Below are 16,356 nucleotides of genomic sequence, written 5' to 3' on the forward strand. Positions count from 1 at the left end.
CAAAACCCACCCACACAAGAAATGCTTTTCATGCCCCCAGCTTCATATGATGCCAAAATATAACAAAGCATGGAACCACACTATCAATTATGGCATTATAAGATGGATAAGCAAACATTGACTTTACATGACACTGGTAAAAGGCATACAGAGTGATGTGGCAACCTCTATATGCAAAGATATAAATAACTTTGATGCATTAGACAGAAAAAGGAAACCTAAAAATAAAAGGGAGATACATACAATATGGCAAATAAGAGCATCCAGCCAATGTTCCCTCAGAATTTCCCGCATTCAAAGGAAAATCATGATTATGCACAGTTAGTGCCAAAGAAGTATCTTTAGAGGATCTATCTGTGCAGATTACACCAGGGGGTTTCCTTTGAAAGGTCATCTCAATATATTCCACAGGATTTTTGTCTGTCTTTACAGCTGTGCATAATGTACCTTCAGGTTCAAATGAACCAATCTGCATGTCCTGTTCTCCACTGACACACTTCTCAATTGCCAGTGCATTTGAATCAAATGGAGTATTTTTCTTTGCATAATATTCGAAACCATTTTCAGGAGCAATATCCATAGCAATATCATTTGGTCCTTCGTTAAACTCAAAATGTTCATTTGAAAATGCATTCACCTCCAATGAGCCATCAGATAAGGACGAAAGGGGTAAGGCTGCATACCTCGGAAAATTACAAGAGGTAGTGGATCGACGTCTAGAGCCCTTAGAACATGCCCCCGATCTACAAGTTTCACCCCATGTGCTTCCCTCTTGAACTACTGCCTGAAAGTCAGGATGAAAGGATTCGGCATGGGGAGTTTCACCGGGCATTAGGACATCCTTAGAACACTGAGGCAGGTGACACTCAAGGCACTCTGGACCAAAAAATGTTTCCTTGTTCAGTTCCTTCCCAGAAACTACCTTCTTAACTTTACCACTTCCACATTCAGATGGCTCAGCACGGTAAACACGCTTTCTCCTCATCAAGTCCCTTACAGAGCATCCAGTAAGTGACTTTCCTTCCTTTAAACCAGAGAACCCTTTATCTGCATTGATCGCAGAATCATCATAACGTTTGCCCACATCATCACTTATCAATTTATCAGCAAGTACTTCACTCAAACTGAGACAGGCAGACTCTGAATCTTCTTGCACATTTTGTTTTGTGGAAAGCGGCAAGGAGCCCCATAACACTTGCTTCTTTTTGTGGTCAATGTTAATGCCAGCACTAGTATTTTCCGGGACCGGATGCGGAGAAGAGTTCTCATCTTCGTTGCTCATCTCCATTTTAGGTGCATTACCTATCTGAGGAGTTGTGAATTGATCATCAAATGCGCCATCCGCTTGAGGGATCACATTCTCTGATGAAATTCTGCCCAAATGCTTCTGAGTAGCAGAATAGACAGCTTTTTCCTTGGAAGTTTCGAACTTCACGATACCATCAACAGAATCAAGAATGTCTTGACATTCTTGCTGTGATTCATTCTCATAATCCAAATGAGCTTTCTCCAAAACTTTCTCAATCGTTGTTGCAGGCAGCAAAGGACTCAAAATAGCATCATGAACCAGTTCATCATCAGTGCTTAACTCCTCTACAGCTTGAGAAGAGGCAAACCATCTTAGAAGCCCAAGGGTCTCAATATCTACAACCTGCAAAACCATAACATAAAATGGCATAATAAGTACAGAGAAAATTTCAGTGAAGAGCTTCCAAAACAGAACAAAAGGCGCCTCAAACAAAAGCCTGGCAGCTTCACATAACCCAAATGAAATGACTAAATCATATAGTCACCAACTAGCTTACAATGTGAGAATTACTGGATTAATACCATAATTAACATTCAAAATAGTTAATGTAATCAGGAAATTACTCATAAAATTAAAAATTACAAAAGAATGAGGAATATACGTGCACATACATACACACAAATCTATGTGACTAGAACAAGTACGTGCTTAACATGGTAAGCCCAAAACCCAGTTAATCAAGCACTACAGTGAAAAGGGAAAGATTGCCTTCAATTGATAAATATACAATCAAAGAACTTACTCTCAAAAATCAAAAGTGCCAACAAGTGAAATACTGAAATGCATAAACAATCTTGTCACCGACTACTTTACAAGAAGACAACATTTGTAGGTTAATACCAAAATTGTAAAAGTCATCACTATATAATGAAATATCCATGTTCTACACTTACGCTTAACATGGTACATAAAATTAATTACAAGAGTAAATAGAAAAGGCAAAAGCATACTTAATTGGTACAGAAAGATAATCAGAGTAGAAAAGAGTGTCATCGTAGTCAGGTTCAGGAGAAACTCAACCAAAGGAGCAAACTGAGTTCGCTTGACTACACAAGGAGCCCAAGCAGCCAAGCCACAAAAATATAAAAATAAATAAAGGAAAACTTGACTAAAAAAACAACAGGAAAGATAGGTGAAAGACATATATCGACTCATGAAAATCTGAAGCAGAGTTACTTTTCTGGTATATGCCAAAAGAGAAACAGGAATTTATATAAGGCGAGATAGTCACATAAAAGTACGAATTCTACCTTTCGATCTATGGTTTCAGTCATTTCAGCAGATAATATCACATCAGTCGGTCCATGGTATTTATGCCTCTGCTCGGAAGATATCGCATCCTCCTCCTCTTCACACAGTGATCCTTGGGATAATACAGATACAATCCTATTTTCTTTATGAAACTTAAAACATTCTCCACCTGAACTGTTGAAGTTAACAGGTTCCCGATGTGCAAGCAAATTTCCAACATCAGTTATGGATCTTACAGACTGGACAAATTTTTTATCTTCCTCGGGTGGACTAACTTTAGAGGATAATGACTTTTGGGCTTCCATACACAAGGCCAAGAGTGCAGCCTCAAATTCAAGCCCATCTGAGAAAGTTTTCAACACATTTTCAGGTAGTGGCTTACTTGGGTCAGGAGATTTCACCATCTCATGCATTCCCGTCCTATCAGACTCTTCCTAAATAAAGAACGGTCAATCAACTTAAATGGATTGTCACAGAAACATTGCCCACATATAAGAAAGGAAACAATCAAATCAATAAAATGACAACAGACCTCCCAAATTGGTACAAGTGACTGGACCATTTGCACCTCTGATCCAGTCTGAGAAAGAGATGTGTACATTTTAGAATGCTGATTTAGAATTTCTGCAAGTCAACCCATAACAGACAATATAAGTTTGACCACGTTAAGATGTAAGAAGGAATTAGTGCTGCACAGTTACTAAGCCAATACACACCATCCACGGTCGCATCTCCCTCTAGTTCACATGTACTTTGACGTTTAATGAGGTGAAGGCCCTGACCTAATGAAGCATCAAGCTCACAAGCAGGAAGTGGCCATATCCACCCACTTGGAATTGTCGAAGAAAGCCAAATTGCTTGGTCATGACATGTTTCCCTACCAGGATCTGCCTATGGAAAAGTTGCAAGAACATCAACTTTCAAAAAATATAACATATCATTAACAGAGACTGATAATGGATACCATTTATTTAGGCTAGGAAAAATTAACAAGAAAACTAACAGTACCAGAAGTAACCTTCTCCAAGTCTTGTCTACATTGATCGCTATAACGGGCAGATCGAGGGACAAAATCATCTGGTAATGGGTGGCGGAACTTCACTTTGGATAAATGTAGAAGGCCCATTCCATACAAATTGTAGTCAACCTGACAATTAAAAAAGAAGCACATGTCTGTTCAGATTCCAGGGAAGTAAAAGCAGTACTACACATGTCAGCATTTATTACAACTTCACTCTGGATAGACATAGAAGGCCCATTCAATACAAGTTGCAGTCAGATTTTCAATTTAAAGAGAAGCATGTGTCTACTGACTTTGCTCAGATTCATTTAAAGTAAAAGAAATACTCCGAGAGTAAGGATTTATTAGTAAAGTGAATAGTAGAAAGGAAAAAACAAAACAATAAACACTGTACACTAACGATAATAAAGGTCAATCTCAGTATGAACATAAAGAAAATTTTGATAACTTAAGTGTTCAAAATCATATAGATCTAGCACAAGGCAAACTTTGCATATGATCCATGTCAATATAACCACCAGTTACCACTACTAGGGAAATAAGCAAGCTAAAGAAATTGCAGAAAAATCTAGCAAAAGCACAGTTGAAAAGACTAAAGAGCATCAAAGGGTCCAAATGATCATTATGAGAGCATCTCTATCAGGATAAATGCCAGTCATATCCACATCTATCTATCCTTATATAAATATACATATATATATATATATGAGGAATAAGATTGTACGCTCGACCGTACCTAAAGTTAGGTACGGTAGAGTGCCAAATCACATGGGTCCCACATTTTTGGTGAGCATCTAAACCATTCATTTGCAAGGCCCCATCATAGATAGGGTGCATACCAAAAATCAGCTCCATAGGATCATCCTAACCCATCCATTTGTGGAGGCCAAAATGGACAGACAGTGTTTGTCCACAAATCTGCCCATTTTGGCCTCCAGTTTTGGAGGGGTTAGGATGATTCAATGGTGCTGATTTTTGGTATGCACCCTATCTATGATGGGGCCTTGCAAATGAATGGTTTAGATGCCCACCAAAAATGGGGGACCCATGTGATTTGGCACTCTACCGTACCTAACTTTAGGTACGGTCGAGTGTACAATCCTTTTCCTCATATATATATATATATATAGAGAGAGAGAGAGAGGCACACACACACGTGTGTGTGTGTATAGAGAGAGAGAGAGAGATTTCCTTCTATATTTCATATTTCTCTTCTTCCGTGCCAAATTAGGCATTCTTTTTTTTCTGGAAAAAAAATGCAACAAACCCAAGGTCAGGAGATTGATCGAAGATGATCACTTTGCATTGATCACCAAGGTCTAGGAAACTATATCAAAGGTTCTTTCATTAAGGGTTAAGGAACTCATGCCCTGTTTGGTTGCACCTAACCGGATAGGCTTTGTGTATTTTTTTCCAATGGAAAAGGCAAGTGATTGGCTTTGAGAAAGGAAGGTAAATTTTAGATGGTGTGGCTGATTCGATTAAGAGAATAAATTCAAGTGGTATGTCTCACAAGCTAGAGTTAGAAAAGGCACATGATAGGCTTGAGTAGCCCATGCTGTTCTTATTACATAACTATATTTATATGAATTACATGCGAATTTTGTATATACTAATTATCATACATGTGTGACAGTGCATGTCACTAGGAGTTCGATGTTTTTAAACCATTATGGATGGTTGTCTTTCTTATGTGATGGTTTCCAAGTGTGTGATTGTGCTTATTCAAGCATTTCCCGAAGTTTCATCTTTAAATTCTATCATTTGCATAAATTTCCATGATTTTACACAATTTTCACAAATTTTCCATTTCCATGGCAATCGAAACCGAAATTTAAAACCTTGTTTGGCATGATAAAATATTGTGTTGAAACAATTGTAGACAAAGGAGACATCAGCCAACTATAAAGAATAAACAATCTATAGCGGAAGTTCCTCACAAAATTAAGAGCAAAATAATAACTTATCTAAGTTGAAATATTTCGAAAGGCAAATCACATAAAAATGACCACGTTAACGAAAGGAATTCCACTTGTAGTGGAGGGAGCCAACAAAAACATAACGTTCGCATGCCATAGAATTAAATATATTCACCAAAAATGACCAGGCAGATTGAAACCCAAAAAAAAAAAAAAAAACCAACAAAAGCATGCTTATGAGTAACTTGAACAATTAAGTCAAATAAAATGCACCCATCACCTTGGGGATCAAACAGATGACACGAAGTGGCTCTATTGACAGGCAAGAAATACCCTACTTGGCTATTGTATCGTTTATAAAATCTCAATCAGATTTCAAGTGAAAGTAATTCCTTACCATAAATTGGAGAAGATAAGGAATATGTGATTCATGAGGCTGGAAACTCCTATTTAGCACTGCACCGCCCTGCAGAACTACTAGGTCAGCCTCCAAATAGAAATCTGAAAGATTCAGACCATTTAAATAACCCAAAACACTGACAAACAATAAATAAATTATTGGTGGGTAAAAGAAACAAAAAATAAGCATTTGTTCAAATCCACTAAACAATAAATATTTGTTTGTATCCACTAAGCAACTCTTCTGTTATCTATAAGCTAGCGTAAGTTGCATTCACAAGCAAGAAGATAAGATGGGCATCATCCTTTGAGAATTAGTAGACATTTCCGAGAAAATCCATCCAAAATAAAAAAAGGAAGCCTCGGTTGAACATTGCACATTATTCAGGAAAGCGTTGAAACACAGCTAGAACTAGAAGAAAGGCCATGCTTGTTTCAGATAAGTAAAGGGTGGGATCATCATCAACAGATGTCGACACGTCAAACTAATAAACCTGTAGGCATTAAGAAATATTTGCAGGCCCATAATTTTCTAATCCAAGGATCAACTACAAACCACATCAACAATTTCAGTAAATTGGGAGGGCAAAACCTAGATCTATCAAGAACTGTGACAAGGTATCACATCAAAATCTCAACAAAATAATTGATCGCCAGCCTTTTTTTACCTACTAAACTTAGAATTGACCCCAGAACTAAGATGATTTCCGAATAGGGACACCCTAGATAGATCAAGAACTAAGACAGGGTATCAAAATCAAGACAAAATAATTGACCAACAGCCCCACAGTTTTGTTACTTAAGATATTTAGAATTGATACTAGAAGTCGAAGGATTTCTTAAGGACACTGCCCATCCTCTACCAAGCAGATTGATATCAATGGCGTACTGCCAACAAGATTGAGATAAGTACAACTCCAGAGAAGAACAGCTAGAAATTAAATTCTAAATTTTTTGACCTCATCATAATGATGAATAAGTACAACTCCAAAGGACAGTTGGAAAGTAAATTCTAAAGTTTGTGACCTCATCATATATGCATGTGAAGTTGAAGTACAAATGCAACACATTTTGGTGCCAATCCTCAGGATGAATAAATAATAATTAGCCATTTTATCCCTTTATAACTCAACGTATTTGCAGATTAAGTCTAGTTTCATTATAATATTATATTTGTTCATGCATCAGAACCTAGATGGCATATTCTGGTGCCATGACAGTGTAACCAGGTTAGCAATGCCGTGTCAAAGCAGCCACTTATGCAAGAAGGGCATAAACAAAACAGAGTAAAGCCAAAGAAAATAACTGCACCCAAGAATATGCCAAACCAAAAATGCAGAAAACACAAATCGGGCTCAGAAATTTAGGTCCTTAAATGGATCTCATGATGCCAATACCCTCAGCCTTTGAGTGGTGGTGCCCTTCCCTGTGAGGGAGGTGACAGGATCCAATCCCGTTGCCGTCAGGTTTGTGCCCCTGAACCGACTAATGTAATAGCCTCTTCTTCCAAAAATGTAAAAAGAAAAAAAGAAAAAGATCTGATATTAAAATGCATCAAACAAGAGTAGAGGACATGTAAAACTACACTCAGCAGATGCCAAACAACAATTTACATATCCATAGGACCATAGCTCAAAAATCAATTCAAAGTTCAAGTCTACCATCATAAAAATTATATTTCTACGCATTGTGGCCTGGACGATGAATTTCAAGAGGATGGCATGAGCATGCAGCTAGGTAAACTAACTATTGCATGAAGGCTCAGTTACACGAAAGAAGAGCATCAACAAAGTAGGATACAGGCAAACAGGAACTACAACAACAAGGATCCAAAAGAACACTTGGGCAGATTTTATGTTACCAGAAGAAGAGTAGCAGCACGAGCAACTTCATGAGGATAATATCTTTTATTTCCATCAAGGAATTTCAACCTTTGCTTCTAGGGTAACATGAAAAGCAAAAGATAAAATGAAGAAACAGAAACAAGCTGCTAATATACTATCCTTAAACAAGTCTAAATGCCGATGTTAAATGAACAAGGCCCATTCTAGCAAACAAAGGGAAAGTTGTGAATATACTCATTGATTCTTAAAATATTACTGAATCATAATAGTTGATGCACATGACTATCAATATATATATATATATATATGATGAGGCCTATCAAATGAATGCTTTAGATCACCACCAAATATGTGGGACCCATGTGTTTTTGGGTGGCGGACTAGAGAATGATCTCTAGTCGGCCGGACTAGAAACACTTTCCTCATATATATATATATATATATATATATATATATATATATATAGAGGAAACTGTTGGTGAGCTTAAGCTCACCAAACTTATGGTGAGCTAGCTTGCCCAATCACATGGGTCTCACATTTTGGGGAGTGATCCAAACCATTCATTTGCAAGGCCTTATCATAGATAGGGTGTGTACCAAAAATCAGCTGTGTCTGTCCATTTTTGTCCTCCACAAATGGAGGGGTTAGGATGATCCTATGGAGCTGATTTTTGGTACACCCCCCATCTATGTAAGAGACTTTCAAATGAATGGTTTGGATCATCCTAACAAAGTGGGCCCCCATGTGATTGGGCAAGCTAGCTCACCATAAGTTTGGTGAGCTCACCAACAGTTTCCTCATATATATATATATATGAGGAAAGTTTTTCTAGTCAGCCGACTAGAGAACCTTCTCTAGTCCCCCGACCAAAAAACACAGTGGTCCCACATTATTTGGATAATCCAAAACATTCATTTGATAGGCCCTAGCATAGATAGGGTGTGCCCAAAAAATCAGCTGCATAGGATCATCCTAACCCTTTGATTTGTGGAGGTTAAAAATGGACAGATTTGTGAGAGTTTATAAGCGTCCATTTTAACCTCCATAAATCGAAGGGTTAGGATGATCCTATGGAGATGATTTTTTAGGCACATCCTATCTATGTCAGGGCCCATCAAATGAATGCTTTGGATCATCAAAACAACATGGGCCCACTGTGTTTTGGTCGGCGGACTAGAGAAGGTTCTCTAGTCGGCCGACTAGAAAAAATTTCCTCATATATATATATATATATATATATATATACTAGTAAAAATCCCCGTGCGATGCACGGGCCGACAAAGAACTATACGGACCACGTCATAGGTTGATCCAAACCGTCCATGTGATGGAACACAACATAAATAGGTTGTGCCCCAAAAATCATTTCCATAGGCTGATCCTAGCCCTCCAATCTATAGAGGTTTCCATAATTCCTCTTAAATCGGATGGTTAAGATCACCCTATAGATTTTTTTATTAAAAAACCATAAAGGAGGGGGGTAAGATTGAAATTATGTAGCTTTAATGGGTGCCTTTGTTAAAAAGCATAAAGGAGGGGCTAGGATTGAAAATATGTGGGTTGAATGGGTGCATTTGTCAAAAAAAGTCAAAAAAAGTGATGTGTAATTCTCATAGAATTTTCAAAAAATTCTCTTCTTTTCTCTTCTACTATATATATATATATATGATCCAATTAGTTGCAGGCACTTTCTGAGTTATAAATATCTATTTAAGCAAAAGAAAAATAAAATTTGGCAATAGCACAAATGTACAATGCAAAATTGTCGCTAAGAATTTAAGTGATTGATCGAGGAGGATACAAGTAAATCTTGACAAATAGCTCCTCCGAAGAATGATAGCCATAAAATTTCCTCGCTCGAACAAGGCTGCAACCATGGACATGCTGCCTTTTCGATCCAGCATAACTTTTAAGCTGTAAAAGTTAAAGAAATGGTATGTCTGTGATGTATAATGGAAAAGGCTTCAAATACCAGCAAACATCACCACGCGTCAGAACCTGAACAGATAAGCATACCTTCAAAGCATTCTCCAAAGCGTGAAATATAAGTTGTGAGTATGCATGACCTACATTAAAGAAAACAAATTTAATTTTCACAGAAAAAAAAACCTCCATCAAAACAGAAACTGGATTGAGACCTGGGGCCAACCCCAAAAAGATTTTCCTAACACTAGCCGTATATCAAGTCAAAAAGGACGAAAATAACTTTTATCAGCAACAGCAGATACCACACAACCTAGGGTATCCGAATAAAAAAGGAACAGCATGGTCGTAGTCTTGAAAATCCTAGATAGCGATTGTTGACTGTTAAGCGTTAAGGGGTATTTATGGGGCAATGAGACTTGCCTACCTGGAACTAGTGGGAATTATAGATTCTATCGAGCCTTTAAGTGCGGTATCAAATTGCTGGCATAAGCTTTTCTGGGTCTTCTGATCTTAGAAGGGGATTCCCTTAATGCGATTCAATAGATGTATTCCAAGGTAAAGTATTCTTAATGTGATTCTCTTAATGGAAGAGATCTTACCGTGAATGAGGGTAATGTCCATGGTTTTAAATTTCGGCCGAAATATTTCGGTTTCGGTGGAAACCGAAACGAAATTCACTGTGAGTCGGAAAAGTACCAAATTTCGCCGAAACGTTTCGGAAATTTCGGCCGAAACGTTTCGTTTCGGTAAAATTTCGGTGAAATTTCGGAAATTTCGGTGAAGTTTCGGAAATTTCGGTGAAACGTTTCGGAAATTTCGGTGAAACATTTCAGTGAAGTACAAAATTTCGGTGAAATTTCGGAAATTTCGGTGAAACGTTTCGGAAATTTCCAAAATTTCACCGAAATTTCGGTGAAATTTTTACAAGATTTCGTCCGAAATTTCGTTCCGAAACCGAAACGTTTCGGTTTCGGTGATGACCGAAACCGAAACCGAAACCGAGATTTAAAACCTTGGTAATGTCTAGGTTGACACCTTATCTTTGAGAACATTGCTAGACCTGCTTTAGTTACTAGTATCTAGTATAGAGTTTCCAATTGTGGATGTTCCATCATTATAAGCAACCCTACTTTGTTTTCCTATTCTTAGGACCAACTCGGTCATTTTTATATAGCTACATGTTCTTTAAATAGATCATACGACATTCAAAGAAAATAATAGAAATCTCTTTCATTCAACAAATTAGAAACATTTATTACAAACTTAGAGATAGATTAGAATAATCACACAAAAAAGCAAAAAAAAAACATATATACGGCATTCAAGGAAAGCACTGAAATTTAAAATAGAACGCCTATTTAGAATGATTCAAAAATTAAGGGAAAAAACTGTATGCAGTCTACTATAAGCTAGTACAATACCTTCTTGGGGAGTTTGAAGAGAGACATCGTGACATGGAACATATAAGTAGGGTAAAGCCTACAAGATCCAATAGGGAGAAGTTAGGCCAGCAATCTTCAGGAGTTGACAACACCTCCATGATATGTAAATACAATGTTCTCGTATAACATTCCATGTAACGCAAGCAACAGAGAATAGCTATGGCAGGAAACCGGGATTTTTGTAGAATATAGGTTGACTGTAGCAAATGACTGTGTCTGCAATGAAAAGGTAGATAGTAATTTGCAAGATAAAAGACATAAAAATTACCATTATAATAGACTACAAAGATAACAAGAATAGAAGTAACAAGCAAGTGCTTTCTACCGAAGAGGAAGATCAGTTGTTCTCATTCCTAAAGAACGAAGATCATGTCATCAAGCAAGGAGATCAATCAGCACCACTCTTGGCTCTAAGAAGAATCAGGAGCCTGAAAAACTCATATCATTGGTGAATTATGATCATATCAGGAAGCAAGCTTGGAAAACTCACATCATTAGTGAATGATATATTGTTGAACCAAAACCACCAACACCATCTTTGAAATGTCCTCAAAACTATAATCTTTTCATCCAGTCAATAACAAAGATGTTCAGTACTTTAAGCCTCTCAAGCAACACGGCAATGAATGAAGTTATGGTTCGCCAATTCTAAATCTGCTATATATAAAGTGCAGTGATTGAGGATAAGGCAGTGTCGACGAAGAAGGTGGTCCACGGTCATGATTTTGGCTATGCAAAAGGTCTACCCAAATGCAATAACCTTGTGTGGTGCATGGTAATCCCAAGCGATCCTAGAGGGAGAGGTAAGAACAAGAACTAGGCGGAACAAGGAGCTGCCGACTTAGAAATCCAGTCTTTTTGTCATTTTTTGTTTTTCTTAATGTAAGCCTAGTCAGTGCTACTCTGTCGATCTCTATCAAAAAAGTTCCGATCTCTCTATCAAAAAAGCTCCTGCGAATTCCAATCCACCTTATCATTTAGCCTAGTAAAGCAATCACTGGCATACACATTTCTGTCACCAGCAATTCAGATGAGAGTGTAATTTTGAGTCTAATAATCAGTTTTGGAGTAAAAAAAAGCCTTAATTTTGAGTCTAATAATCAGTTTTGGACTCACAATCAGATCTCAAAATCCAAAAACAAAGAGGGCCTTCATCTCGTGATGATTTGTTAAAATATCTTGCTAGATGAATACGGCTTTAGGGACCAATGATCCAACTAGAATCTCATTCCCCTCCCACATCCTACTCTAAACCAAGTACTTTTGTGAAATTGTATAGAAATTGAAATGGTTAGGATTGCCCAATTGAGAAGAATTTTGGGGTATGGCTTGTCTACGGTGGGATACCAGTAAATGAATAGTATGGATTACTCAAAAGTAGTCCCGACCTGTACTATTTCTTTGGAAAAATAGGGTAGAATGTCATCTAATTCCTCTATTTTTCTAATGCAATCAGAAATGGAGATATTTCACCTCTAATAAAATACAGTAAACTATTCAAATTCTGCAGAGATATTAAGTATAGAAATACGTTTCCATGCTAAACAAGTCATCATCAAAACACTTGAAAAGAAAAAAAAAAAAAAAAAAGGGCAGAAAACATACCCTATGAACGTGCAAGCAGGTTTTCTGACCACCTAAAGTAGAACCGTAAACCCTAATAACCGGAACTTCCACAACCTCCCGACCTTCAAAAATTCCCAATTCAGAAATAGGAAGAGAATTATGAGAAAGATTTCAAGCAAGACAGATAAATACAGAACCCTAAAGGCTAAAATTCACTGACTGTGTTACCCTAACAAAAAAAAAATGTACCATGGAATGTGCTGTAACAGATATCTAGGTCAGGAATTGGAGGCGACATGTAGTAATCGATAGAAACGATTCGGACATCGAAGACGTTTGAATCGGATTGTGAGTGTGAGGCCATTCCGATATAGCAATTTGAGTCTTTCCAGTTCTATATTTCGCGCCTATATGGGGTTACATCTGTATATATAGAGAGAGCTGGGGATGGGGAAGTCACGTGCCAATGAAGCTTCTCCAGTACGGTAAGTTTTCTTTAAAAAATAATTGATGTGGTAACGGATTTGAAGACAAAGAGTGGAACCGAGCAAATAGCTTCTTTTAACACATTAGAAATCTTTCCCTTATTTTGGCTTCTTTAGGCTCTGTTCACTTGCCTCCCTGAGAAATGAAAAAAAAAAAAGAGAATAAGAGAAATTTTCTCGGGAATTTGGTTTTCTCACTGTTTAGTAGTTTTCTCGGGAAAGTTTATTTACAGATGTGGAAATAACTTTTTAATACGTGGAAAAGGAATTTTCTCGCAGATTCTCGAAACTTTCTCGCATAAACCATAGGAAAATCATTTTCCTTTCTCGAGCGAGAAAATTAGCCGGGCAAGGGTTTTTCATTTCCTCCTTTTTCTGCACGAGTGCCTCTCATCCCATCCAAATCCGGCCGTTAAATCTTCCCTCCGGCGAACGATTCCAGGTAAGATCTCGTCTCCCCCTCCCTCCCTCCCTCCCTCTCTCCCTCTCTGTCTTCTATTTTCGTTATTTGTTTTAAACCCTCTCTCTCTCTCTCTCTCTCTCTCTCTCTCTCTCTCTCTCTCTCTCTCTCTCTCTCTCTCTCTCTCTCTCTCTCTCTCTCGGCAAACAATGGTGTTTTGAAACTCCATTTTTTCCGTCGAAAATTGGTTGGATCTGTTGGAAGGATCGAACCCATTTTTTGAAACTCCATTTTTTTGAAACTCGAAAATGGGTTGGATCTGTTGGAAGGGTCGAACCCAATATGGCAGAAATGGGGCTGTGTTTGTTTTGGGTTTTTTTTTTCTTCAAAAAATTGAGCGTTTTGAAAATCACAAAATCCAGCAAAAATGAGGTTTGTTGGGCTCTGTGAGTTTCAAACAGATCCATCCTTTTTCTCAAAATATTCATTTCTAAAAAATAGAGTACCTAAATAACGGGTTAGATCTACTGCTTAAATGGGTTAGATCTTATGTTTTTTTGCAAAAATGGGGTAATTCTTCTTTCCTGCATATTTTCCCTCACTTTCTGGGCAAGTGAACAGCGAGAAAGCAAGGGAAAATCACCGTTTTTTTTCCTTTCTTTTCCATTTTGTCACGTCAAATACCTTTCCTTTCTTTTCCTCTCCTGCAGCGGGAAAATAAGTGAACGGAGCCTTAAGGCTCTGTTCACTTGCATTCCCTGGAGAGCAAATCCCTGGAAAACAGCCCATTTTTTCCTTGACAAGATAGAATTCTGGTGTTCACTTGCTTTCCAGTGAAAATAGACTTACACATGTGGAATTTCTGCAATAAGTCCAAAAATGGCATGGAAAAGCCCATTTTCCTCCCCTCTGGGAGAATAGGAGAAAAATAAGTCAAAGAGAATTAGACAAGAATGGAAGAGAATGAAACATGGGGAGAATATTAGGAGGGAGATTTGCAAGTAGTGTTTGGCTAGTCGAGAAATTAGCGGAAGATGTAGGATGTCATTATCAAAATATAAGTGGAAGAGAGAGAAAAGTAAGAGAGAAAAAGAGAGAGAAAGAATAAGACAAGAATTTTTACTAATTCCCCCAACAAATTTCTCAATTTTGGTGAAAAAAGGGGAGAAGATTATGGGGGGGGGGGGGGGGGACATCTCCACCACGTAGGCACCACCTAGGATAAAAACCAATAATGATGTCTAGAAGTTGTCTAGTGGTCAAAGGTGTAAATGACAACCAAACATGCTTTAGGGAGATCTCTAGGAGATCTCATGCATTTGAAACTCCTACAATCCCCCAAAACAAGCAACCAAACAAGCAATTAGGGATTTCATTTCCCACCAAAAACACACGGATTTCGTTTCCCTGGAAAACTAGTGCAAAAAGAAGGGCAAGCAGTTTCCCTGAAAACCTTTTCCTGCGCAAGTGAACAGTCCAGAAACAGTCAAGGGAAACCTTTTCCTGCACAGATTCCCTGGATTTCTTTTCCTAATGCCACGTCAGACTCTCGTGAAACATTTTCTTTTCATTTCTCGGGAAAACAAGTGAACAGAGCCTAAATGAAAATGGCAACTACCCCTCACATGCCATGACATGGCATGTGGGGATTTGTCAAGTCATACTCTCGGTTCCACTTGTGGTAATACGATGTTGGGTCGAGCCAAAGGCTGGGCTACTTTGTGAGACGTGGGCAATGGCAATGGCAAAGTTTGGAATTTTAAAATACCGATATATTGTCTGATAAATAGACAATATATTATTTAAATTGTGGTGTGGTTTTAATACGAAAAATAACTCATAAATTTGGTCACCAGAATATATCTGAAAATCGGTATCGTCCTCCAAGTGTATAAAAGTCTTACTCCTACTGCCAAGGGGATTCATCATCGGGTTTACCATCCCGGGCTTACATGAGCTAAGCATAGCAAAATAGAGTGTCAACAATATGTTAACCTAATCCACTGGAATCCAGTAAGGTATGAATAAGAAACTTTTGATCTAACAAAAATTCAATGATTTGATTCCCATTTCCCTCCTATGTGACTTTCCGGGGGCCAGCTAAGTGATGTGCGAGGTACAAAGTTCACGGTGCAGAACTCTTTTGATTCATCCTATTGGCTTTACTCATCTAAAATGGATATCTTCCAAATTAGGGAATATCAATGAAGCCCCTTTAGTAGCCCATTCATAATACATGGAGTCCAGTTACTCTGTTTCATCTAAGATCATCTAGATCAGAACATAAAAAGATTCCTTGAATATATGGAGTCTATAAATGAATAAGCCTGCTCTCTCGCGTGAATGACACTCCTGATTTCCTCACATTTGGTTGCTTGGACTGGCTCGGAGAGTAGTGGAATAGGAAGTCAAAGGGAAGAGACAAGAATTTTGATTTGCCTAGAATTACCTCAGAAAATTGGTTGTAGTGTTTGGTTGCGCGGCAAGTAATGGGAGAGTAGGAGAAAAAGTAGGGGGTGTCATTACTAATATATGGAGAGGAGAGAGAGGCAAGAGAGAGATAGAGAGAGCATCATTCCTTAGAAAGTTCAACCATAATTATTTGCTTTGGAATAAGGGGACAAGAAAGAGACGAGCAATCATTACATGAGAGAAATCCAAGGGAATCAATGGGAGTCCAATGCATTTTTGCAACCAAACGTGGAATAGCATGCTAAATCCAAACCAAATTCCGACGGCTGCCGAGCTTTTGTGCAACCAAACGAAGAGGGACTTGAGGATGCGTGGGAGTTT

General features: G+C 38.0%; 1 protein-coding gene across 3 annotated transcripts in view; it reads right to left on the bottom strand.

Moving 5' to 3' along the window:
• Nucleotides 1-13,090, bottom strand: part of REV3 (recovery protein 3) — a 29,226-nt gene extending 16,136 nt beyond the window's left edge. Inside the window, exons 1-12 of one of the 3 annotated variants that reach the window (XM_077361572.1) lie at nt 12,928-13,090; nt 12,718-12,800; nt 11,092-11,149; nt 9,761-9,810; nt 9,546-9,658; nt 7,761-7,803; nt 5,898-5,966; nt 3,579-3,707; nt 3,277-3,451; nt 3,093-3,184; nt 2,560-2,994; nt 244-1,651 (exon numbers count right to left, since the gene is read on the bottom strand). In XM_077361572.1, the coding sequence (XP_077217687.1) occupies nt 244-1,651; nt 2,560-2,994; nt 3,093-3,184; nt 3,277-3,451; nt 3,579-3,707; nt 5,898-5,966; nt 7,761-7,803; nt 9,546-9,658; nt 9,761-9,810; nt 11,092-11,149; nt 12,718-12,800; nt 12,928-13,042 (2,770 nt within the window). In that variant the 5' untranslated portion in view covers nt 13,043-13,090. Of the gene's footprint in view, nt 1-243; nt 1,652-2,559; nt 2,995-3,092; nt 3,185-3,276; nt 3,452-3,568; nt 3,708-5,897; nt 5,967-7,760; nt 7,804-9,545; nt 9,659-9,760; nt 9,811-11,091; nt 11,150-12,717; nt 12,801-12,927 lie in introns of those variants that run through there. The other 2 variants (XM_077361571.1, XM_077361573.1) reach the window with 2 other exon arrangements.
• Between the last annotated feature and the right edge of the window lie 3,266 nt (nt 13,091-16,356).

This window comes from Tasmannia lanceolata, unplaced genomic scaffold (assembly GCF_043159265.1).
Source record: "Tasmannia lanceolata isolate RefF3 unplaced genomic scaffold, GAP_Taslan_0.1 ptg000019l, whole genome shotgun sequence".
NCBI classification, from domain to species: domain Eukaryota; kingdom Viridiplantae; phylum Streptophyta; class Magnoliopsida; order Canellales; family Winteraceae; genus Tasmannia; species Tasmannia lanceolata.